General features: G+C 42.0%; 1 protein-coding gene across 1 annotated transcript in view; it reads left to right on the plus strand.

Annotated features, from left to right (window-relative positions):
- The window catches only part of ITPR1 (inositol 1,4,5-trisphosphate receptor type 1), a 347,955-nt gene that overhangs the window by 154,987 nt on the left and 166,744 nt on the right, over positions 1 to 26,224 (plus strand). The window contains exons 11-21 of the mRNA XM_058288936.2: positions 3,983 to 4,078; positions 5,431 to 5,475; positions 9,204 to 9,358; positions 13,243 to 13,342; positions 14,365 to 14,525; positions 15,001 to 15,142; positions 16,361 to 16,519; positions 18,643 to 18,815; positions 20,431 to 20,550; positions 21,528 to 21,722; positions 25,878 to 26,129. Of these exons, the coding sequence (XP_058144919.1) occupies positions 3,983 to 4,078; positions 5,431 to 5,475; positions 9,204 to 9,358; positions 13,243 to 13,342; positions 14,365 to 14,525; positions 15,001 to 15,142; positions 16,361 to 16,519; positions 18,643 to 18,815; positions 20,431 to 20,550; positions 21,528 to 21,722; positions 25,878 to 26,129 (1,598 nt within the window). The remainder of the gene's footprint in view (positions 1 to 3,982; positions 4,079 to 5,430; positions 5,476 to 9,203; positions 9,359 to 13,242; positions 13,343 to 14,364; positions 14,526 to 15,000; positions 15,143 to 16,360; positions 16,520 to 18,642; positions 18,816 to 20,430; positions 20,551 to 21,527; positions 21,723 to 25,877; positions 26,130 to 26,224) is intronic.

Here is a 26,224-nt window from a genome sequence, read left to right on the forward strand (position 1 = left end):
GTCATAGTCACTCAAAATTAATTTAAATTGGTTAAAGATGGCTACATTCTGTGGTGAGTTTTTGAGGTATGGACTTCTAAAAGTTTAGGTGCTTAACCCAGGAGTTACTTTCTTCTTTTTTTTTTTTTTCTTCTTATGAGAAGAAACAGCTGTCTAATTTTTACTCCCTAAAAGGTTGTTTCCTGCCATTTTTTCACATTAATATTATGGGAAAACATTGAATGTCTCTCTTTTTATTTATTCTTTCCTTGCAGATTCTGGAAACTCAAGTGCCCTTTCAAAATAAAAGGAGGAAGATAGGACAATGTATTTATGTTTTCAGTAGTATTCTAGGGTTTACATTATAACTCTTCAGCTTCTTGCCAGTCACCATCACAGAATACATTTCCTAAGTGTAATTTAAGAATCATGTGATAGTATACCTCCACTGGCCCCCTTCTGTTCTTGGTGGGGTGTTTATGCCACGTAACTCCACAGTGCATTTTTATTTATTCGCCCTTTTAAAGACATGTAAAAATGTCTTAAAGACATGTAAAAATGAGAGAACAGGCGTCTTTTATATTTACCCACATAGTTAGCACTCGGCTCTTCATTCGTTTGTAAGGATCCAGGTTTTCATCCAGTATCATTTTCTTTTGGCCTAAAGCACTTTCTTTATCCAATTTCGTGTAGTACAGGTCTTGCTGGTGACAAATTCTCACCTCTTGTTTATATGAAAATATCTTTATTTCACCTTCATTTCTTAATGTTCTTTTTTCCTTTTTTAAGTATCAGCTTTTATTGAGATGTAATACACATACCAAACAGTTCACACATTTAATGTGTATAACAGAGTGCTTTTAAGTAGATTGATAGATTTGTATAACCATTTCCATAACCAGTTGTAGAGTTTTCGTCACCCGCAAAAGAAATCCCAAACCCATTAGTGGTCACTTCCCATTTCCACTCACATCTCTCCCATAAGCCTTAGGAAACCACTATTCTAATTTCTCTTCCTATGGATTTGCCTATTCTGTACATTTCAGTGTAAATGGAATCATAAGATATGTAGTGACTGGCTTCTTTCACTTAGCATGTCTTTTCTTGGTCCATCCATACCTTAACATGCATTTACTTCCTTTTTATTGCCACATAATACTCCGTTGTATGGATATACTGTATTTACTCATTAATAAGTTGGTCATTTGTGTTGTTTCCTCTTTTTTTTTTTTTTTACTATTATGGATAATGCTTCTAAAAACATCTGAGTAAAAGTTTTTATGTGGACATATGTTTTCATTTTTCTTGGAGTGAAATTGCTAGATTATATAGTAACTCTATGTTTAACATTTTGAGAAACTGCCAGACTGTCTTCCAAAGTGGTTACACCATTTTACAGTCCCACTAACAGTGTATTTTGAAATAATGTTCAGCTTACAGAACCATTGCAAAAATAATACAAAACTCATACAGAGAACTCTTAACATACCCCTCCCCCAAATACCCAGATCCTCCAATCTAAATATTTTGCCACCATTGTCATATTATTCTGTCTGTCCACTTCTCTATTTTCCTATTTTCTGAGCATTTGAGAATAGATGATAAACATCATTATATACACATATGATTCTTGAACACATATTTCCATGTACATTTCTTAAAAACAAGGATATTCCCTTATGTAGCCACCTTAAATACAATGATCAAGTTCAGAAAATTTAAGATTGATGTAAAGCTCACAGTCCATATTTCAATTTTTTGTGTGTGTTTCCCAATATGTCCTTTTAAGTCTTTTTTCCATTATTAGATCCAATCCAGGATCATGTATTGCATTTAATTGTCATTGTCTCTTTAGTTGCTCTTTTTTCTTTTTTTAGTTGTGGAAACATATATAACATAAACTTTCCCATTTCATCCACTCCCAAGCATTCCATTCAGTGGGAGTAATCACATTCACACTACAGCCCCTGGTAACCTGTATTCTACTTTTGTCTCTATGAGTGTGCATATCCTAGCTATTTCATATAAGTGGAATCATTCAGCATTTGTCACTTTTTGTCAGACCTATTTCAAACATGATGTCTTCAAGATTGATCCATGTGGTGGCAGGTTGTGTCAGACCTTCATTCTTTTTAAGACTGAGTAATAGTCCTTTGTATAGACTGCATTTTGATTGTCCTTCATTGATCTGTGGATGGACACTTGGGTTGCTGCCACCCTTGACTATTGTGAAGAATGCTGTTATGAAATCATATGAACATCAGTGCACAGATATCTATTCAAGTCCCTCCTTTCACCTGGTAGATCTGTGTTTAACTTTTGAGGAACTACAAAAATGGTTTCTACAGTGGCTGCACGACATTACATTCCATGTGACCTTCATTTCTGAAGGATACGTTTTATCCTTTATGTTTTAGCTTCTGTATTTTAAAGATATTGACCTGGCTTGCAGGTTTTTTATGTGAATGCAGCGATTTTCCTATCTTTGTTCCCTGTAAATAATGCCATCTTTTCCTGGCTACTTAGAAGATTTTTCTTTTTACTTCTTCTTATTAATCTGATTAATCTGATTATGATGTGCACACATGCTTATCCTGCTTGCAGTTCATTGAGCTTCCTGAATATATGTGGGTATGTATCAAAATGGAAATACTTTTGGTTATTTCTGTGACATTTTTCTGTCCCCCTTTCCCCAATTCCACAGAGATGCCTGGATCATTTTCTATTGTCTGATAGGTCATTGCAGCTGGTTATGGGTTATAGTTTCCTGATTCTTGAAGCTTATGATTGGATGCAAGGCACTGTTGTGCTACTTTGTTGAGTGTCTCATTTCTGTTTCCTTCCTTTCAAAGAGTTTTGAGATAGTGTTTTGTCAGGCAGTAAAGTTACTTGTGGATCACTTTGATCCTTTGGATGTTTGTTTTTAAGCTCCACTAGGTCAGGGATAGGGTTGCCTTATTTTAGAGCGGTTTTAGCCCTACTGCTAACATGTTACTCTTTTTTTCAGCAAGATCTCTCCAGTCAGGCTTTGCAGAATCAGGACACCTCCAAGCTCTTATAGCTCCCTCTTTATTTGGCCTCTGGAGTCCCACCATACACATGTGCAGCTTGATATTCAGCCAAAGACTCAGGAGTCCCCTAAGCAGATTTCTGGAGCTCTTTGGCTGTGTAACTCCATCCTCTCCTGTTCTTTGCCCCACAGAAGCCAGCCTCCTCAGTCTCCCTAAACTTTGATCCATCTCCTCAATCCATGGTGACCAGAGTCCTCTACTTGGGTTCTCCTTCCCTGGGCCACTGTCCAGAGATGCCTCCAGTCAGAAAGCTGGAGCTGTTGCAGAGCTCACCTTGTTTGTTTCCCTTTTCTCAGCGATTGCAACTGTGCCTTTTTGTCCAGCATTTGAACCCAGTTCCTTCATATATTTTATTGAGTTTTCTAATTGTCTATGGCAATTTCATATATATTTTTTATGGTTTCTAATTGTATATGGCACCAATTAGTGATGCCATTTATTCCATCATGGCCAATAGCTGGAGTTACATTTATTTTAGGGTATTTTGGTACAGATGCTGTGAGTTTCAAGTTTCACTACCATGGCTTGTGCATATGTTCCAACACACGGGTATATACATAGATTGCTTATACAGTTTTCCATGACATTCTCTGTCAGTAGTGCTTTTTATGGATGAGTTCCAGAATCTTAATCGCTACTTCACTATGATTCAGGCAAATAATCTGAAAATTGTTGAAGGTTTTACTCCAACCATTTTACATTAACTAGGGGACTCCATTTCTTCTTTGGAAAAAACATTCTTTTATACTTCTCTATGTTCAAATTTCTGCATTACATATGATGCTTGCAATGAGTTTGTTGGAAGATACTGATTTTTCTTTTTCCAGCTAGTAAACATCACTCCTAACTATGGCTTCTGTGTGATATCTCAGCTTCAGGGTTCTTCTGTGTGTTGGCATTTCTTTGACTCCTGCTGATTGTTCTTCTTGCAGGTAGTTCAACATGACCCTTGCCGGGGTGGAGCGGGCTATTGGAACAGCCTCTTTCGTTTCAAGCATCTGGCTACAGGGCATTACTTAGCAGCAGAGGTAAGTAGCAGCCCCCATTTCTTTCTCTTTTCAAGGCTCATGCACTTACCTTCCTTCTGTCACTTACTTGTAGCATCTGGGTAGTTAGAGGCCAATGCTCAGTCACCTTGCGTTTCCTCCTACTTTTCTGTTTGCTTCTGCCTCATTTCCCTACTTAAAGAAAAGGGAGTCAAAAATGATGAATGCTTTTTAGTACTTAACAGGGATTCTGATCAAGATGTGGGGAGAAAATAAGTTAGAAAATAATGTTAATCTGGGTTTTTAGAATTACCTTTCTGTTGTGCATTTTGCATCATGCTTTCCCCACACCTTACCTGCCAATATCACTCCTAAAGAAGTGCCCAAGATTCGGCTGTAATGGTAACATGGTACATAACACCAAGAGGTTGAGATGCATAAAGAATTAGATAATTTTATTTAAAAATCTGGCTACTTAGAGCATTAGTGGAATAGACAGGGACTTATCTTTTACTGGTAGAAATGTCAAACTCAAAGAAATGAACTTTACCTTAAATGTCTGTGAAGGGTTTTTGAGAAAAGGAAAAACTCAATGCGGAAGGACAGAAGGCATTTGCCTTTTAATTTTTTATTACATTAAGGAGCCTTCCTACTGTGTGACAGATGTTGAGTTTTACTCTGATCTTCTGGAAGATGTACGATGCATATTCATATCAGTTTCCGGTCATACATCAAAAGACACCTCCTGTTGCCTAGTGCCACTGGTGATGTTTCTCAGAGATTTTCAAGGTGATGCGTGGGTGTCAGTACAGCTTTTGCGACTGACCTGAGGAATGCTGAATTTAAATGTGCTAAACTTCCTGGGATGCCTGATACTTGATTTTGAAATATTTAGGAACTGAAGACCAAGAAGTCTGAGTTGAAATTTAGAATGGGGCCATAGGGAATTATGGATCCAGCTAACCAGCTGTGAGAAATGTTGATTACATGGTTTGCCAAAGATCAATGGAGGTTGCATTATCTTTTGTGTTCTAAGGTGAATGTAGTTCTTGCTTGAGACCTATTTTTTTTCTTTTTTTTAACTAAAAATAAATTCCAATGACTGGATACTCTGGTCTTTTATTTATCTAAGGCTTTTAACTGTTGCTTTGCCAGTTTGCATTGTGTTCCTTCTGTCTGTCCTAACAAGCCGTCTATTGGTAACTGGTAGAGTGTACCATGTGTGTTGTTCTTGTGTGACGTGTGTCGTGGCATGCTGGTTTCGTGAACAGAGGGAAGGGACACGTCCTTGGCTGTTCAGAGATGTTTGCAGGCCTTGAAGTCTTCTGTAAGTGGGGCCGAATCCTTGAGAAAACAATGGATGTTTTAATTTCCTAATGATTCTTTTTCATCAGGTAGACCCTGACTTTGAGGAAGAATGCCTGGAGTTTCAGCCCTCAGTAAGTATGGGCAAGAGCCTTCTTGTCTTCTCTGGTAGGGTGAGGCCAAATATCTGGACCCCTGTTTAAGAAACTGCCACCATGGTGACTGAGTGCTGGGGAAGGGGAGACCTTAGACAAGGTCTTGTTCTGTGCTTCCCTCAAGAGCAGTCATATCCCCTTGTGTCTGGATTGGTGCCAGCATCTGCTGATATGATGCTCTGTCTGTGTGCTTAATCATCCATCTGAGTTGGAGAAGTCCATGGGACCTCTTGGAATACTCTTAGATTGGAGACAGTGATGACCCATAGAAAAGTCTGGCCTCTTGATTGTCCCATTGCCATTACCTCACTCTGACTCCGAGTTTTCAAGGAATGGGTGTGTGAGGTGGAGAGTGTGGCTTAGATCACGGAGGTGATGTGTGAAGTGTAACATGCCTGACAGCTGATTAGATGCCCTGCTCTCTAACCATCTGTCCTTGATTTTTTCTGAAGTCAGAAGAAGACCTTAATGTAGGATGTGGTTTGGAATTTTAACGCAAAATGCATCTCTCTTTAGAGATCCCACTGCCGAGTAATGCTGCTAGGCAGGCACTTGAGGTTCAGATATTCACAGTTATGGCTTGAAGAGGGCCATGTTGTAGTGGGTATAAGTAGAGCAGTTCTCTTGTGAGAACTGGTCTGGAATTAAGTGAGTTAAACACCAAACATTTGCTGCTGTAGTTGAGGTTGTGTGTCCATGCGGTGGTCTCAGGTGGATGATGATGATGATGATCATTAGCCTTTCTTTTTTTAATAAAATGTTGAAAAATTTGGAGTGACTTTAAATACACTAACGAAGGGAGTCAGGTAGAGATAATACAAAACACGCTTGTTTTGGGGATGTTGTGAAATCTGCAGTACAAGGTAACCTAGTTCTGTTTGGATAGAATGTTAGCTTTGAAAGAAACTCAAAGGAGTTCTGCCCGAGGGCTTCCTAGCAAGAACCTGGCCTTGCTAGGGGAAGGCTACTCCCCTGTCCTGCCGCCTGCTGGGATGCCCGCGCTCTTAACCCTCTCTTCTGGAGTCCGGTTGGAAAGCTTACCTTCGAGAGTTAATGTGGCTCGGAATGCACAGACTTAGTACAAGCTTCTGCCAGGGTGTGAGGGGATCTCTTGTAAAATGTATCTGAAGAGTGTTCATGTAGTTGTTTGAACATTTGGGAATTATTTTTCCATAAGGCAGTTCTTGTCCTTCTGCCTTCTTGACTTTGAGAGAAAGATCTACCTATATGTGACGTGCATCTCTCTGTCTCTAGGGCTGCTGTCTAAGTAACACAGGGTAAGTCTGCTTCTGAGGTTTCTTTGAAGGAGAGCCGGGTTTCTTTCGGTGAGGACCTTGTGTCCTCTGGGGACTCAGGCTGCTCTCCTGACCTGTTGCTGTGTGAGGGGAGACTGGTATTTTTAATGCAGGAGGAAGAGGATGGTGAACAACAGCATGGAGGGGAAGTGAGATAGACCTGGGTTTAGCTAGCAGACCCACCACTTGTGTGCTTTGTGACCTTGGACAAGTTATTGTCCCTCTCTGAGCCTCAAGTCCCTCATCCATAGAAGTAGAGGGTAAGCTTGTGAAGATGAGGTGAGACAATTGTGAAAATGAAGTTCACGGCATGTAGTAAGTACTTAATAAATGGCATTTTTGTAAATTGTACGATATCATCGTCGTCTTTTTATGCCTCCACATCTACCAGTTCACCTGTGCTGCACAGCAGCTCCATGAAAGGAGTGAGGGCAAATTTCATGCTCTTCCTCTGACAGATGAAGACGTAGACGTTGAGGGAGTCCCGGCTTGTCCCCCATTTCAGAGTCCCTTGGGGCTCAGCAGTCTTTCTCCTTCTTCGTGCTTCTCTGTGCCAGCAGGCTTGGGTGCCTTGCCTGGCTGCTCCAAATCTTGCTTGTGTGCTGGTTTGTGTGCAGAGAAGGAGTGGTTTATCCCACAGCCATGAGGCCAGCCAGCCGTGTCGTATTGGACAGGTTCTGCTTCCTCCACCCTCTTTTTGGCTTGAAACTTGGGTGGAAAAGCCAGAGTTGGGGAAGTTTGGCAGAGGAAGCATCCTCTCCCTCTCGATGGTCTTATACTCCCGAGGCTTGGCATCCAGGACTTGCAGCTTTTGCCTGGGCCTCGTTCGCCTTTGCTGTGGCCATCCTGAACCCGTCGTCACCCACCAACCTTGTTCGACGCTGGAGAGAGCACAGGGGAAACCCACGGCTTTCTTCTTGGCCGGACTTTGGCACATGTGCCTTTCTTCCCGCTAGGTGGCAAACGCAGACTGCACACTGCAGGAATGTGAAGACTGCTCTTAGTCTCGTAGCTGACTCAGTGCAGTTTTAATTTTTCTCTAGATTTCCTGCGGGTCTCTGAAGTTCTAGCTACAGCTAAACCCTGGGTCTCCTATCTTAATTGGGTTAGGGTTTTTGTTTTTTTTAAATTGGTATGTAGAATGCTTTGCCAGGTAACAGTAATTAGGAGAGAACAAATTCTATTCAGAATTCTTTCTCCCAAACTGAGGTGTTATCTTAGTTTAGTGTAGATAGACTGTAAGGTCTGTGTTGGTTTAGGTAGAGCTACAAGTTACTAGAGGAGAGTGTGTGAGGGACGGAGGAGCGAGGTTTGGGGGTACAATGGATCTTTTTTCTTTTTTTTACTGACAAAATTAGGGCTACTGATGAACTGATAAAGTAGACCATCGTCTGTATCAGATTTGCTCTCTCTCCTTTGCCTAGATGATTTGATTTCCTTTATTTCGATTCCTTTGTCTTTCTAGTGAGTTCTTCCTCTCCTTTTGGAAAGGAGGCAGTACCTCAGCCTAAGAACAGCAAATTACCGACCAAAAAAAATGTGGCTTTTCCAATTGAGGCAGGTGGATGTTGTCATGTTGCAAGGATTTTGTGTATTAAAGATAATGTCACGTGGAATTGCAGGACTGAGAGAGACCTGGCAAAGTGTATCAGACTAGGTGCTAGTCTCAGTGCTCTGCTTAAATCCTCCTAGTAGACAGATGGGCTTTGGGGCCATTGGAAAATACTTCCCTAGAATGTTTTCACATTTTCTCAGGAAAGTTTTCATCATTGTTCATCCATCTTCCTCTCAAGAGATATTCTTCAGTCTGAGCCAAATTCCTAATGTAGCGGGAAAGACTAGTTTTCCCCAGTTGTCATGAGCGGCCCTCCTTGATAAATAATGGCCATTTTTCCAGGACTAGTCTGACTTCTCAGCTATTTTTCCCAGTCACCCTGGGATTGCTGCTTATGAACACTAGGTTTCAGATGTACTGATTTATTTGTTTTCTCCTGGGAAGGAGCTGTATGATGTTGTTTCATAGCAATCATCACCAGAGATTAACACTGCTACCCTTCACCACATCCACAGGATAGATTTTCTCTCCGAGCTCCTCTTCCCCTGACTTCTGCAGATGGATGTAGCTGTACTAAAGTCTTTACCACGTACAGTTCTTTTTCCGTGGAAACTGTCATTACAACTCCACATTGTCTAAACGTCACTCATTGCAACCCAAGGTGGTAGAGTGTAAATATTCTTGGCTCAGGTGACCTGCTGTCATCTTTTATGAGTGTTCTGAAACGGGGTGCCTTTCCTGCCAACTGCTGACCTTCGCTATAGTTTCTTCTCTGCGCCTGTGGATTGTGGAGTGATTTTAGTGCGTGAAGGGTTTGGCCCACAATATCCTTGACCCAGTGAACTTGTCCTCCTCAGGTGGACCCCGATCAAGATGCGTCGCGAAGTAGGCTGCGAAACGCCCAGGAAAAAATGGTGTATTCCCTGGTCTCCGTGCCTGAAGGAAATGATATCTCCTCTATTTTTGAGTTGGATCCCACCACTCTCCGGGGAGGTGATAGCCTGGTCCCAAGGTACGATTTAAAAATTGTTCATCTTGAGGGAGTTGGGGCTGAAGTGTGTGGCCTGGCTGGGTTTCTTCATTGCCTTGTCTTTAAGCTTTTGTAAGAGTTTTGGCAAAGGATTTGGGCTGGCTGTCCAATGGAGCAGCATCCGATTTTTTTTTTTATGGCTCATTTGTAGAAAGTATTAAGAAAGTCTTAATACTTGGATAAGAAGTGCTCTATCTAGATAAACAAGCAGAACTTTAAGTTCAGCTGGCTTAATGTTTCTAGTACCTTTTAACTCCATCCATCCTTCCCTAAATCTGGGAGCATACTTCTGGTTAATTAAATAAATAATTGAAAGGAAATTATAGAAAATGGAATTTCTGAAATTTACTATGTGCATAGTAAACTTTATTAAAATTGTTGAGAAGTTAGACCAGTCTTCTTTGGTTACTTTATTAAATTGAACTCTTAGTTTTATTCCCAAAGAGTGCTTTTTTGGGGGGAAATACCTGGTCTTTTAAAGGGAGCAAAAGCTCATTCTTAACAAAGTCAACAACAATACCATTACTAATGAGTGCTGACTACATGCCAGCAAAATGCTAAGTATTTTACATCTATCATATAATTTAATGTAGTTCTCACCAAAATCCTTATGAGATAGGTGTTACTATCTGCCTCTCTTTATACAAAAGGAAGCAGAGACTCAGAGAGTTTAAGCAATTTATCATAAATCAACAAGTTTCATGGAAAAGTGTATAATCTTAAATATTTAAGACAGGTTGTTTGGGCAATTCTTCCAGCTCTTCAATCCAGCTCTGACTAGTGGAAACCTAACGTGTGTTTGCAGATTGTGTACAGGGCCCTTGTCACTGAGTATTGCCTCGAGTTTCATTGCTTGTGTATATCATTGCCACTTACCTGTGCGGACTGAGTCAGGCTGTGAAACTGATCATTGCAGCTTGGGTGCTGTCAGAGGTTGTCCTGTGGTGGTACCATTAAACTCTCCTTTCAGGAGTGATAAATGGAAGATAGTGCCCATATAGGAGAGAACCTTTCCATGCAAGAGGCCTGTCATTGCCTTGCAGTAAAATGAACACTGGTTATTAAATTCTGTTGACTTTCTGTCATTATGAATTTGCCTATTCTGGACATTGCATTTAAGTGGACTGATAATATGTAGTCTTTTGTGTCCAAATCCTTCTACTTAAGATAATGTTTTCAAGGTTCATCTGTGTGGTAGCATATATCAGTAATTTCATTTACTCTAATGGCTGAATAATAGTCCGTTGTATGGATATGCTAAATTTTATTTAGCCACCCATCAGTTGATGGGCATTTGGGTTGTTTCCACTTTTCTGGCTATTTTGAACATTCAGATATACATTTTTAAGTGGACATATGATTTTATTTTTCTCGTGCATAGACCTAGGAGTATAATTTCTGGGTCGCATGGTAGCTTGATGTTAAACTTTTTGAGGAACTGCCAGACTTTCTTTGTGGTATCCCTTGCTCACAGAAGTTTTTAATTTTGTTGGAGTCCAATTATCTATTTTTTCTTTTGTTGCTTGTGCTTTTGTGTCATATCTGAGAAACCACTGCCTAATCCAAGAACATTAAGATTTATGTCTGTTTTTTTTTTTTTCCCTAAGAGTTTAATAGCTTTCTCTCACATTTAGTTCTGTGAGCCATTTTTAGTTAACTTTTGTGTATCGTTGGAGGGGAGTTAGGCTGTGTTTTCAAAGCTTCCTTTTCCATTTCCATTGACTGCCTGCTTATTGCCTAGGTAGGTCCAGAACTGTAGAACCCAATTGCAGTTCAGTTTAAGGGAATAGCTCTGTGGTTGCCGGCTCTTGGCCTTACTTGTAAGGTTATTGGAACAAAGGAAGGCAGAGGATCCACAGAAGAGATGAGCCTGGTTTAAGTTGCCTCTCCCCTATCCTGGCCCGTGTTAGGATGCCTCTCAGTGGAAATGACTTCCCTGCTCCCCTCTTGGCTCTAGTCCCACCATTCTTTAAAGTCCCAACTCAAGTCATGACTCTCTGAGGCCTCCTCAATTGTCTCTTGACTTAACTTGATTCCCTCCCAACTTAGTGCTTTGTTCTGTGCATTTCCTGTTGTTTACTATTGCTTGGCCTGCAGTCATCTTGTCTCATCCTTGGTATGGTTGGTTCCTTAAGTGCAAGAGCTATGTTGTTTATTTCTACTTCTTCTTTAAAGGAAAAATAAAATTCAAAAGCATTGTAAAAATGGTACATGGTCACTATCAGAAGAAACAATAACAAAAGCATGTTTTAAAACCCCATAGAGGGGGAGCAGATGTAGCTCAAGTGGTTGAGCATCTGCTTCCCATATATGAGGTGCCAAGTTTGATCCCCCAGTACCTCCTAAGAACGAACGAACAAGCAACCAACCCAGCTCTTATTGGGGTGTGGATGTGTCTCAGTGGTTGAGCACCTGCTTCCCATGTACGAGGTCCTAGGTTCAATTCCTGGTACCTCCTAAAAAAAGAATACCATGTAGAAGAAACTGGGGGACCCCTCACAGCACTTGAAAAACAAACAACCCTCCCCCCCCAATAAAAACCAAAAACAAGCCATGGAGAGCAAAGACACATGTAAAAGTCAGTTAAAATCCAAGCTTTCAGAGATTAACTACTGTTAATATTTTGGTTTGTGTAGTTTCCCAGAGGTCTCTGAACATGCAGATGACTGTCTAATTTATCATAAATGGGATCATAAACTATTTTTGACCTTTTTTTTTTACTGAACAATATGTTCTGAACGCATTTCCTTGTGATTGGATGCTATAGGTTGTCATCATTTTAAACAGCATTGTAGTATTCTATTTTGTGTAGTATAGTTTAATTAACTAGGCCCTTACTGGGACATTAGATTGTTACTGTTTTTCATTATTATAAATAATCCTTTTTGAACATCTTTGTGAAACATTTTGCAACTTACTGTCATCTTTTAGGGAAAAATCTAAAAAGAGGATTGTTACATCCAAAGATAGAAAAATGTTACATGTTATGCAAAGTGCCAGAATTTTACTTGTTTACGTACTCAGGAACAGCACAGAGAACTCATTTTCTGAAGCACTTGTCAACACTGAGTTGTAGTAATCTTAAAATCTTTGCAATATGATATTATAGAATGATATATAAATATAAATTGTATTCTAAGGAGGTTGAATGTAGACTCTCATGTTTATTGGCCATTTTTATTTTTTATTAAATTGCTGGTTTATGTCCTTATCTCATTTTCTATTTCAGTATTCAAGTTTTTCTTAATGATTTATAAGAGATCTTTATGTATCTGGATTAATAACCTTTTTATGCTATGTCTCACTCATTTCTTTTCCAAAGTTGTTGTTGTTCTTTCAACTTTGTGACTTGTGTGTGTGAACAAAAGATTTAAACCTTATGCTATATAATAAGATTTACCCATCCTTTATTTTTAAATTTAGAGATCTTATATTTTGTTATGTTTCAAAGGTTTTCCTTATCACAAGATTATTAAATCATTCATATTTTCTTCTAGGAATTTTATGATTTCATTTTATGCTTTATTGAACTGTATGAAAACCTTGAATTGTTGCTTTATCATCTCATGATAAGCACTAAAACACACCCAATAAGTACTTCTTGTTGTTTTATCTCATAACAAGTTTGTGCTGAGATGTTTAGTCACAGGTTATGATCTTCTATTTAGTAATATAGCATAGCACAGTAACATTCAGGTCATTATGAATGATTTTCTATTGAAAGTACATTAGAGTGTGACTTGGACCCATATTATTTGCTGTTGAGTTTTTATTGGCCGGTGTGTATTGCAGAAAACCATTTTGGTATCCCTTTCTATAGAGAAACCCTAAATATTCCTGTCCTTAACATTTTTCCCCCTCTTTAGGAACTCCTATGTCCGTCTCAGACACCTCTGTACTAATACCTGGGTTCACAGCACAAATATCCCTATTGACAAGGAGGAAGAAAAACCCGTGATGCTCAAAGTAAGTCCCCGAACTTGGCTGCTTGCCTTGCTCTCTGGCTCCCTAATGAAAGGACTCCATTAAGGACAGAGAGGGGAGGATGGGGCTGTGACGTTTTGTTACTTTGGCAAAAGTGCAGTTGTAGCCAAACTTGAGCACAGTGAAAGAATTTATTCCAAGGGACCTGGATGAAGCAAGCCCAGGGCTTTTGAAATAACCAGAGCCTTCTGTTTCATTCTGTAGCTTCTGCCCTAAAGGTTGAGCAATTGTCTGGATTTCATGTCTGTCTGAGGGATGATTTTGGCTGGGGGAATGTTTTGCTTGTGCCCTGAGTTATAACAAATCTCTAGTTGTTTTTCCATTCTGTACTGTTTCTTTATTTCTGTGTATTAAAATATACTTTTTTTTTATTTCTTGAAAGTTCTCTCAACCCCTTTACTATCCCTTCCTGAAATTCAACTCTCGTTCCCACCTTCCCCAGGCTCATAGAACCTGCATGCACACACACAGGGCTTTTTTGTTTTTTAAAAATGGAATGGTCCTCTCACATAACATTTTTGTTTGTGGCAGTAGTGCTGGTGGTGGTGGGGATTGAGTTTTTTTTTTCTACTTTCAGGAACCTTTTCAGGCATATAGAAAAGTTGAAAGAGTGGGACAGATTCTAATACTTTCCATTTTAGAGTCAGTAATGCCATTGCCATATTTGTTTTTTCTATAGATGTTTATAAACATGCTTTTCCATCACAAGAGTCTTGCCTATTCCTTGCAACAAATTAAAGCCGTATTGAAGTGAATAAGCTGTAAAATGATGGTAGTGCCCCTTTCCTGCCTCCTCACTCCCCACATTACCCATCTCCAGAGGTAGTGGCTGCTAACAGCCAGAAGTACATCCTTCCAGATGTTTTTCTTTGTTGAGGTGATTTTAATTGCAAGGTGGTCCCATGCTTTTTGGACTACTCAACACCCTGTCAATATGAATTTTGATTAATGTATTACCTTCTCAATCCGAGAGACTGTCCCACAAAGAGCATCTTGAATTTCAGATTGGCACCTCTCCCGTGAAGGAGGATAAGGAAGCATTTGCCATAGTTCCGGTTTCTCCTGCTGAGGTCCGGGATCTGGACTTTGCCAATGATGCCAGTAAGGTGCTGGGCTCCATAGCTGGCAAGCTGGAGAAGGGCACCATCACACAGAATGAGAGAAGGTGAGAACTTCCCGCCTGAACCTGGAGTTGCCTTCACCCACTGTGTATTTTTAAAATCCCTTGCAGAGTGAGTATTAGCATTTGTGGGTGGCTTCAATTTGTGGTTTTCAAGAAATACTTTCCTTTGCATTCACCTTTCTGGAAGTCTCTCAAGTTATAAAGATACCCCCTCCTCTCCCCACTATTTCTATGTCTCTCTGCCTCTGGAACTATGTTACTAAATGTCAGGGTTTGAGTTTACACTGAGATAAAAATTGATGGCTCCTATTTTGTGAACCTGGTAATCCTTTTGTAGATAATAGTGTGTTGTCTCTATTTTACTTGTTTGGGGAATTGGTTAGTTGTCAATATCAAGAAAATTGGGAAGAATGAGTCCACGTCTGTTTGACTGGTTTATTAAGCCTGAAAAGCTTCAAGGCTGAAGCCTTTTGAACGTTGAATACTTCCCATCTCTAATAGCCTGTTTCCTCCTAAGGTCTGTAACCAAACTCCTGGAAGACTTAGTTTACTTTGTTACTGGTGGAACTAACTCTGGTCAAGATGTGCTTGAAGTGGTCTTCTCCAAGCCCAACAGAGAACGGCAAAAGCTGATGAGAGAGCAGAATATTCTCAAGCAGGTAGGTTAGATGTGACAGTTTGGGGAGCTGGCTTTATAAGGAGTCAGTGGAATCACTCTTCTTATAGAGAGACATAGATACTTCCAGTTGGCTTGTTCAGTTGACTTTTAATGTGATTGTTGAATATCAGCCATGTGGGAGTCCATGTGTTAGGGACTCCAGGAAGAATTCATTTGTGATAACTTTATTCTCAAAAATAATATTAAGTGAAATGTGCTCTTTCTTATATCTGAAGACTTAGGTATTTGATAACCTCAGAAGGCCAATGTAAGTTCTTATAGGACCCCTATATAATGCCACAAAATCTTCCCCTAAGGACTGAGCTGCTTACAGAAAATACTACAGATGGTATTACTTGGCATAAATTTAAATAAACTGGTGTAAAGATAAATTAGTGGCAGGAAAGTGACAAATCCAGGGAGGAGGACTGAGTGCACAGAAATGGATGCATATCATATAACTCTTGAAAGCTATTGGAAATGTGGCCGTAAACTTGGCTTGGAAATTCCTGGCCCCCAAAGCAAAAGAGGAGCTTCTTAGTTACAGGAGCCACAGTTCTCCATAAAAATTTAGGATATGAGAATCCTTTCTCCTCTTGGTCTATGACACATAAAATTTATTAACATGCCATCATATTTCAACAAGGATTTCAAATTGAAAAATAAATTATGTGATTCCTTGTGATGACTCCCACATTATACCTCTGCTTAATGCCCATGCCCTTTCCACAACAGCAATTCCTTGAGGAGCCAAACTGTTGGAGGAACCTTCATTGAGCACTTGTGTCATGGACCATACTTACCCAACTCATGTTTGTAATCTCCTTTCATCCTCTTAACACCCTTGTGAACTAGGTGTTACTCTTTTCATTTTACTGATTACAGAACTAAAGTTTATCTTGACCATGGTCTTTCTAGTTAGGACTACTAGAGCTGTGTGGTTTCAGCCTCCAGTCTGCTGATTCTAGAAACTGTGCTCTTAACCGGTGCTCTAAAGGCTGCACTGTACAACCAGATCTTTGAGACCCAGCCAAGTCCAGGGGGACTGAATTCACTGGGTACCCAGTGCTGTTGATTGGCTGCCGTTTCAGGTTATCAGTGAATTAGGATTAAGAGTGACTTTTGAGACTATGCAGTTTGGCTGCCCTTGAGGTTGTCAGAGCACTAGCCTTTAAAATCTCAGACGATGGCAGCTTTCGCTCCTGATTTCCACAAACAGATCTTCAAGCTGCTACAGGCCCCATTCACAGACTGTGGCGACGGCCCGATGCTGCGGCTGGAGGAGCTGGGGGACCAGCGACATGCTCCCTTCCGACACATCTGCCGGCTCTGCTACAGGGTCCTGAGACACTCACAGCAAGACTACAGGAAGAACCAGGTTGGGATTAGAGTCGATGGGAAGCGACTGCCATTTCCTCCTTGTTCATGTATTTTTCTTGTGAATTTGAGCTGTCGTGTATATGTTTATTTAATGGATGGAGAATAGTTCAGTGTTGTGTTAGTTCTGGGGAAGGAGACATATGATCTGCAAATCCTGGAAGAATAGGTTGCAGAGCCCTTAAGAAAAATATCCAAGAATTCCCCTTCTGCAGCCACCTTTCAATGAGATGTCCTTTTTTGAAGTTGGTATTATATTTATCACATTGTTTATGGCAGATTCCTTTCAGGTGTGGGAGGTAAATGATTCCACGGATTTACTTTGAAGATAGAGCAGACTCTTTCCTTCTTACACCCTTCCATAACCCCTATCCCTGCTGGTAACTTTCTCTTTATTTTTAGTTCTGGTTCATGTTTTATGACATTCTAAGTCATTATCTATGCCAGGACATGCACTTTATATAAGCAGTGCCTTCTCTCTATGAAACAAGCAGTCTAACCTCTTGTGCGGGGGCAGGTCTCAAACATCTTTGAAATTCTAGGGAAACCCAAGAATGATGTCATAGTGGTTCTCAACTGGGGGGTGATTTTGTTTCTTAGGGGACGTTTGTCTGGAGACACTTTTGATCATTACCACCTGGGAGGGAGGGAGTACTGGTGTCTTGTGAGCAGAGGCCAGGAATGCTAGTAAACATCGTACAACGCACAGGGCAGCTCCCCACAACAAAGCACCGTCAGGCCCCAAACGCCAGTAGTCCCGTGGCTGAGAAACGCTACATGACACAGACTACTGCAGATGCACAAAATGATGCTTGTTATAAACTTCAGTCACTTCATGTCAAGTGTCCCTGCCTTATGGTCCAAACGGCTTTTGTTTTTAAGATTTTGACTGTCACTCTATCTGGTCTTTAAATTTAAGTTTTTCTATGTAGTTAGTTGTCTGTTGTGTTATAAAGGTAGTATTGACATTGAACAATGCATTGAATATAATCTCGTTGGCAAGCATTTCTAAACCTCTGTCTTTTCCTTTATGGTACAAACATGAAGCATCATGTATCTATGATGTTACTGGGTCTTAATTTCATTAGCCTGGACAGTTTGCCTTCAGAGGCTACAGTTGCTTTAAATCCACCTCCAGTGCTTAATACCAAACTCAAAAAGCCCCAAGAAGATTTCATTCTGCCCGTGTCTCTTCCATCTCGGGATGAGGATCCTTCACAGCCCGCAGTCTGTGCCAGGGCCTTTTGCTTATACATGAAGAAGTTCATCCTGCCTCTCTGGCTATTGTTGGATTGGTCGTCTTTGTTTAGCTATGTGTACACCCTCTGCTAGCAGGCAGCAGCGTATTTCTGAAGGCTGATGATTTCCCAAACGTGTGTCCCCCCTGAGTACAGGCTCAAAAGTGGCCTGCTGCCAACACGTTGCTCTTAGTAGTTTTCAGGATTGGGGGATATTGGAAAACAATTAAAACAAGTTTCAAGGACCACTTGAATTTTGGGCAAGCTAATAGTCTGGGGTCAAAACAAATAGCTGTTTGCAAAAGACTGCCTTTAATTCACAAATATTTCATGGAATGTGATGTCTGAGCCCAAAAGATAGTAGAAACCAAAGATATGCTCTTCCATGAATGTGATTGATTGGCTGGGGCATTCCTAACTTTCTTTCGCTGCCCATTGACTTTACAATGTATTTTTGCCCCAGATAAAGCAAATGAGATGGGGTAACACTGTGCAAATACCCAAGTTCAATTTGTGTTTTTTCAGCAGCTTAGAGCAGTGGGCACAGTTAACTCCTCTTGAATTAATAATAAATTCAGAGCTCAAAAACAGCTTTTGACCTTTAAAGAAATGTCACTGTATAAAAATTTATGCTGTGCACTTAATAAAATACCCATATGTAAATACATTACAGAATATTTTGCTTAATTACATTTGTGTGGCAGGTACAATAAAGAAGGTGAGGGAGTTTTGCTGCTTTGGGGGTAAGTTGTGAAAAGATGCTGCAATGTAATTTCCCTCATGGGTGGTAGTTCTCACCATGGAATGCTACTGCTTTCCTTCTTTTAAAACTTAACCACAGTTGTCTTTTGTCCTTTTTGATGGCCTCTCTTCTCTTTCCCTTAAGGAATATATAGCGAAGCAGTTTGGCTTCATGCAGAAGCAGATTGGCTATGATGTGCTGGCAGAAGACACCATCACAGCCCTGCTTCACAATAATCGAAAACTCCTGGAAAAACACATCACTGCAGCCGAGATCGACACGTTCGTCAGCCTGGTGCGGAAGAACAGGGAGCCCAGGTGAGCTCAAGCCAGGATCGATGGGGGGAAGGTTTCTGTGCCTTTCAGCTGCAGGAACTCAGCTGGGACTTTTTCCTGGGTCACCTTTCCTTGGGACTGGCAATTCTTGAGAGCCCCTTTGATGAGTAGTGAGACCTCACCTGTACCAGGTGGGTGACCTGGGCTTCTTTTTTGAGCTTTAATTTCCTCCTCTGTTAAATGGATATTTGTCAAGGTCAAAGGAGAAAAAATGCATCCAGAGTGCCTAGCACTTGGTAGATGCAGAGTAAATGACAGTTATTCTTAGACAATCATGTTTTAGTACCTCCTCCTGGTCAGTTAGAACACCTGCCTCCCTAATAGCTTCTGTGAGAGTCTTTTTGCAAACTTAGCTGTTACTGGAGTGTTTTTATTATTTATTGGTGGAGTCTGTTGACTTTATCTCATGCACACAGAACTCCACTTACTCCGTCCTCTTCCCTCCTCCTCTCCTCTCCCCCCTTTCCCACTCCATCATTTTCTTCTCCCTCTCCCTGCTCCGCCCACTTCCTCTTTCAAACACCATTTCAAATGAAGTGAGAAGCAGTTTATAATATGGGTATCACAAATGGTCATGACTGAGAGCTAATATTACTTTTTAAAAAAAGATTTATTTATTTATTTATTTCTCTCCCCTTCCCCCTCGCACCCTGGTTGTCTGTTCTCTGTTGTCTATTTGCTACGTCGTCTTTGTCCGCTTCTGTTGTTGTCAGCGGCACGGGAATCTGTGTTTCTTTTGCTTGCATCATCTAGCTGCATCAGCTCTCCGTGTGTGTGGCACCATTCCTGGGCAGGCTGCACTTTCTTTTGTGCTGGGCGGCTCTCCTTACGGGGCGCACTCCTTGCACGTGGGGCTCCCCTACACGGGGGACACCCCTGCATGGCAGGGCACTTCTTGTGCGCATCAGCACTGCGCATGGGCCAGCGCCACACAGGTCAAGGAGGCCCGGGGTTTGAACCACGCACCTCCCATGTGGTAGACGGATGCCCTAACCACTGGGCCAAGTTCGCCGCCCAATATTACTTTAAATTACTGTTACTCCCCATAAAAATAACTGATGTCTTCTGATCCGTTTAGCATATGTCTGATAGTGAGTTAAGCCCTTTACGTGAGTCATCTCATGCAGTCCTTAGGACAGCCCTCTTAAATCACATTATCTTTTTCTGTACTTGGGAAAAAATGAAGCCCAGTGAGGTTAAGTGATTTACCAAATAACAGTAAGCATCAGAGCACACAGCTACGAAGTATCAGAACTGGGATCCCGTGTCGGGCAGGCAGACCCTGCCATTGCCTGCCTCGCCACCCTTTCTTCCTTGTGTGAACTTCTTTCTCATCTTGCTCCCTTCTTTTTATTTTCTTTTTCTGCAGCCTCGTCATCACCTCTCTTCATCTCCTGTAGTCGCTGCAGTCTTCCCTCTTCTGCCTTTTTCTTCTCTCTGGCGTCAGGGTTTCTGGGGGTGCCAGGCGGTACTGGCATATCTTTGAAATGTCTTTGGTTAAAGGTGTGTCGGAGCCGTCCACGTCAGAGGGTCAGGCTCCACGAGCCAGGCTTCGCCGTACCTGAAGGAAGTGTTCCGCTCTCTTGTTCCTTGATAGGTTCTTAGATTACCTCTCTGACCTCTGTGTCTCAATGAACAAATCGATTCCCGTGACGCAGGAGCTGATATGTAAAGCCGTGCTGAACCCAGCTAACGCCGACATCCTGATCGAGACCAAGTGAGTAGGGGCCCAGGGTGTTAAGACAAACATAAGGAAGGGGTTCTGATGCCTTGTGCACATGAGTAGTAAAAGCCAACGCTAGGGTTGGCTGGAAGTCAAATGATCTTCCCTCTGGAAAGGTCTCGGTGAGGGGGTTATGAAGTTTGCTTTCCGTGGGACCTCCTGCAGAGTGGTGTCAATTGCTTTGTCTGCCGCTTTCAAAGTAATGCACTCACCGGGCAGCATTTTACACACACTTAATTTTAAGACTCTAAAATTCTTGTGATGTGATCACCGTTTTGAAGGAGGTGATTGGTGTTCAGTGTTGCTATTAAGACGTGGTTGCGACAAGCTTTAAAAATGATCACTGTCCACAAAGCACTTACTGGGCCACAGGTGTTTTGGTACTGGTCATGATTCATTTTCATCAAGGGAGAAGAGTTTTCCTATCAAGTATAGGACCAGTAAAATAGGGACAGTGTTAAAAATACTAAATTATGCCCTAGGTAAACCATGCTTTTTGTTTTTTGTGCATAACTTAATTTTGGGCTTGGGCTAATGAAAGGTTTCTCAACCTCAGCCCTTCTGACATTTAGAGCTGGGTAATTCCTTGTTTGGGGGGGGGGGGCGGTTGCTCTGTACCTTATAGGATATTTAGACATCTCTGGCGTCTACCCACTAGATTCCAGTAGGATTCTTCTCCTTCCATTGTGACAAGAAAAATGTCCTGCCACTGCCTTATGTCCCCTTGGGATTGGGGTGGGGGATAGGCTATGGGAGAGCCAAATGGCCCTGGTTGAGAACCACTGCGCTAAAATACATGAGGAAGCCAACGTAAGGTTCTTTGTGGCTCTGGCAGTGGGAGAAATGCAAAACAAAATGAGTTCTGGGTGCCTTTTATGCCAGAGGTGAAGCTAGATTTCAGTACAGTGCTGTAGTTGATCAGAGATTGGCAAGGGCTTAAAAAATAGTGAATTTTCCCTCCTATTTCCCAGGTTGGTTCTTTCTCGTTTTGAATTTGAAGGCGTTTCCACTGGAGAGAATGCCCTGGAGGCCGGAGAAGATGAGGAAGAGGTGTGGCTGTTTTGGAGGGATAGCAACAAAGAGATTCGCAGTAAGAGTGTCAGGGAACTGGCCCAAGATGCCAAAGAAGGGCAGAAGGAAGACCGAGATGTTCTCAGCTACTACAGGTGAGCGGAGCCGCTCTGTGGGATGGTGCCCCAGGGTGGTGGTTGGGAGTTATTGCCTCCTTGCTGATTGCTCCCTGGAAGCACAAGGTGTCATTTGATAAGACTGACAAGGAATTAAGGAGATTTCATCAATACCGAGATAGTAAAGGGAGAAGGGAAGAAGACCAGGTCAAAATGAGTGCTTGCAGCAGCACCTATTTACAGTTCATCCTTCAGCAACACAGCACAGATATGTTGTACTAGTTAAGAGTGTATATGTGGGAGGAAGTGACTGTGGCTCAAGTAGTTGAGCTCTCGCCTCCCACACGGGAGGTACCTGGTTTCGTTCCTGGTGCCTCCTGAAAAAAAGAAAATGAACGAGCAAAACAAGTGAAAAAACCCCTCAGGAAAGCTGATGTGGCTCAGTGATTGAGCACTGGGTACCTAAAAAATTTAAAAAAGAGGCTCTGGGGTCAGACTGCTGGAGTTCAAATCCTGATCGCTTAGCTCTTTGACTTTGATCTAGTTGCATACCTCTTGATGCCTCACTTTATCTGCAAAACCGAGTCAGGGACACCAACCGCAAAGAGCTTTTGCAGCTAGAGTTAGGAAATTTGTGTGTGTATGTCTCCATCTACGTTTCTTTCTCTTTGTACACACACTCGTCTATTTCTATATCTTTCTATGAAAATTTATAATAAAGAACATGAGTTCACGCCAGTATGTCAAGTTCAGTCCCTAAACCCTAGGGTTGAGTCCAGCCTTCACCCTTTCTGCCTCCATAGCTCCCTCCTCTGACAGTGAGGAACCCGGAGACCGTTATCCCTTAGGTGTACCGTTCACCCGTTCCCACCACATGGAGCAGCCTCCCTCTCTGCTGGCCACCTCCTCAGTGCCCCATGTCCCCTCGGCCCCAGCCCTCGGGCTTCCTGTCCCTGCCACCTCAAGGGAATGGAAGGGAGAAGGAAAGAAGAGAAGAAGACCAGACAAATATTTTTAAAAGAAAAGGGAAGGGTAGGAAGTATGTCAAGTATTTTTTTAAAATAAAATATAACGTTGCCATTAAAATGCACTTTTTTGGGAAACGGACTTGGCCCAGTGGTTAGGGCGTTCGTCTACCACATGGGAGGTCCGCGGTTCAAACCCTGGGCCTCCTTGACCCGTGTGGAGCTGGCCATGCGCAGTGCTGATGCACGCAAGGAGTGCCCTGCCACGCAGGGGTGTCCCCCGCGTAGGGGAGCCCCACGCGCAAGGAGTGCGCCCTGTGGGGAGAGCCTCCCAGCGCGAAAGAAAGTGCAGCCTGCCCAGGAATGGCGCCGCCCACACTTCCCATGCGCCCACACTTCCCATGCAGTGCCGTTGACGACAATAGAAGCAGACAAAGAAACAAGACGCAGCAAATAGACACAGAGAACAGACAACTGGGGGAGGGGGGGAATTAAATAAATAAAAAATAAATCTTTAAAAAAATAAATAAATAAAATGCACTTTTTTACTTCCTGTGTTCTGGTCTCCCCCTTCCCTTTGGTGCATGTGGTGTATATTTTCCCCACCCTCTCTGTGTGTCTCTATTTTACTCTATTTATATGCATCTGTAAGTAATGGTGTCTTACCCTTGCCCTGTTTATTCAGTGTTGTTTATAAAATGTGCCCACATTAATAGGTGTGGATCCATTTCTTTTACTGCTGGTGTGCCCCTGTATTCACATACCACAATTGCACTGCTGTTTGATATTCCATTGTATGCCACAAATTAGTTGTTCATGTCAGGGAGCATCCCTGCTCAGAGTCTTCTATGCATGTGTGTAAGAGGGGGGAATATTGGCTTGAAGGCTGTGCACATTTTAAGACTTGCTAAGCAGTCCTACACTGGATGTTTCAGGGTACACTCCCTTCAGTAGTAGATGAGTGCTTTTGTTTTCCCATCCCTTTGCTAACTGAATATTGTGATGCATTTGAATTTTTGTTAATATTATGAATGTGGAATAGAACCAAGCTTTAATTTGCATTTCATTGATACTTAGTAAGTTGAGAATATTTTCAAGTCTCGGTTATTGGTAATAAGTAAACTTTTAAATTCAGAAGCCAGTATTTGCCAGTTCAGAAGTGCATGGCTTTCCTATTATTTCACATAGCCAGTATGTTCACTCTTTCTTATTTTTTATTTATTTATTTTTTATTCATTTTGTAAAAATATTACATTCAAAAAATATGAGGTCCCATTCAACCCCACCACCCCCAGCCTACCACTCCCCCCCAGCAACACTCTCTCCCATCATCATGACATATCCATTGCATTTGGTAAGTATATCTCTGGGCATTGCTGCACCTCATGGTCACTGGTCCACATCATAGCCCATACTCTCCCACGTTCCATCCAGTGGGCCCTGGGAGGATCTACAATGTCCAGTAATTGTCCGTGAAGCACCACCCAGGACAACTCCAAGTCCCGAAAACGCCTCCACATCTCATCTCTTCCTCCCATTCCCCGCACCCAGCAGCCACCATGGCCCCCTTCCCACACCAATGCCACATTTTCTCTGTGGACCTTGGATTGGTTGTGTCCATTGCATATCTATGTCAAGAGGAGGCTTAGATTCCACATGGATACTGGATGCAATCCTCCTGCTTTCAGTTGTAGGCACTCTAGGCTCCATGGTGTGGTGGTTGACATTCTTCAACTCCATGTTAGCTGAGTGGGGTAAGTCCAGTAAATCAGAGTGTACGAGTTGAAGTCTGTTGAGGCTCAGGGCCTGGCTATCATATTGTCAGTCCAGAGATTCAAATCCCCTAGATATATCTTAAACCCCAGCACCAAAATACAATTCCAGTAAAGTAGCATGAAAGTCTTGTGAAAAGAGATCCCATCTGTGTCCAGCTCCATCACGCAGAAACACCAGCTCCAAAGAAGGGCCAACTGACATGGCAGTGAACCCCATCTGCCATGACCATAGAACCTGTGGGTCTTTTTTAGCCCTCAAAAGAAGTATGTTCACTCTTTTAATGTTCGATAAATCTCCTCCCACGAATGAATAAGAAAAAGTGTCTGAACTAGTCAGGTTTGGAAATTCGCAAAAGACCACATGTAATTAGATGAGGAAGGAAACGTGATGTTTTGAGGAGTCCCCTGCTTTCAGGCAGCGTCTGTTTTTTGCTTGTGTCTAAGCATTAAGGCAGACTTAAAATAAATCCTAAAATTATTATAAAATTTGTAATTAGATTAATACATTTCCAAACTATTATAAAATGTATAATTTCTAGTTTCCTAATTAGACTCTATTCTCTATTATTGACGATATCTTCAACATGCCTTACTTGATCTTGAATGTGCAATATAAAAATGTAACTAAAGGAAACGGCCACCACCGTAGGGCTAACCATTCTTTCCCCCTATTGTTTGATAAATAAATTCAGGCAAGATTGAGTCATCACATGTACCTCCAGCACAGTTAGACAGACACGTGTGGCTTTGGCTGGCAACCCATATACCAGGAAAGCTTGAGAAAGCCCCTTTATTGGCCTGGTACATGTGTTATTCAGGGTTCTCTAGGGAAACAGAATCAACAGGAGGTATCTGTCAATAGTATGTGATTTTATAAGTGGCTCTCACAAGACCATGGGGATGCACAAGTCCAGGTTCCACAGACAGGCTACAAACCAGGGGCTCAGATGAAAGTCCAGTGAAGGTTCTTGACGAGTTCTGGGAGACATTGTCTGTCCAAAGACAAGCTGAGAAATTTTCACTCAATGCTGGAATCACTTCCCCTTTTAAGGCATTCAACTGATTGCATAAAGCATCACTCACTGCTGATGGCAAATCTCCCTGATTGATGTAACTGTAATCAGCTATCTATGATTTACCACTGCAAGTCAATGGTGACCAGAGTCCATAAATGCCCTTGTATTACAGTTAGCCCAGTGCTTGCTTGACCAAACAACTGGGCACAATTACCTGGCTGAGTTGACACATTAGCTTAACCCTCACAATACAAAAGGTGAAATTTGGTGTATAAGAATCATGTGGAGTGTTGACCTGGACGTTCCAACCACCAGATGCCAACCACCAGATGTCACTCCTCTGAAAATTGGGGCTGCTTGGACTACTCTGCTGGTGTTTCCTCTCATTCTGGAGGACTTCTGGGAGAGGGAAATTGATGTAACTTTTGTTTCCTCCAGGTATCAGCTGAACCTTTTTGCCAGGATGTGTCTGGACCGCCAGTACCTCGCCATCAATGAAATATCGGGCCAGCTGGACGTGGATCTCATCCTCCGCTGCATGTCCGATGAGAACCTGCCCTATGACCTGAGGGCGTCTTTCTGCCGGCTCATGCTGCACATGCACGTGGACCGAGATCCCCAGGAGCAAGTCACTCCTGTGAAATATGCCCGGCTCTGGTCGGAGATCCCCTCTGAGATCGCCATCGATGAGTGAGCTTCCGCTGTTTCTGTCGAGACCTGGTGTCACCTCTTAGATGTTCTCAGTTACAAGAGCAGCTCACATATAACCATATGTCGTCAAAGTA

Source organism: Dasypus novemcinctus, chromosome 26 (genome assembly GCF_030445035.2).
Source record: "Dasypus novemcinctus isolate mDasNov1 chromosome 26, mDasNov1.1.hap2, whole genome shotgun sequence".
NCBI lineage: Eukaryota > Metazoa > Chordata > Mammalia > Cingulata > Dasypodidae > Dasypus > Dasypus novemcinctus.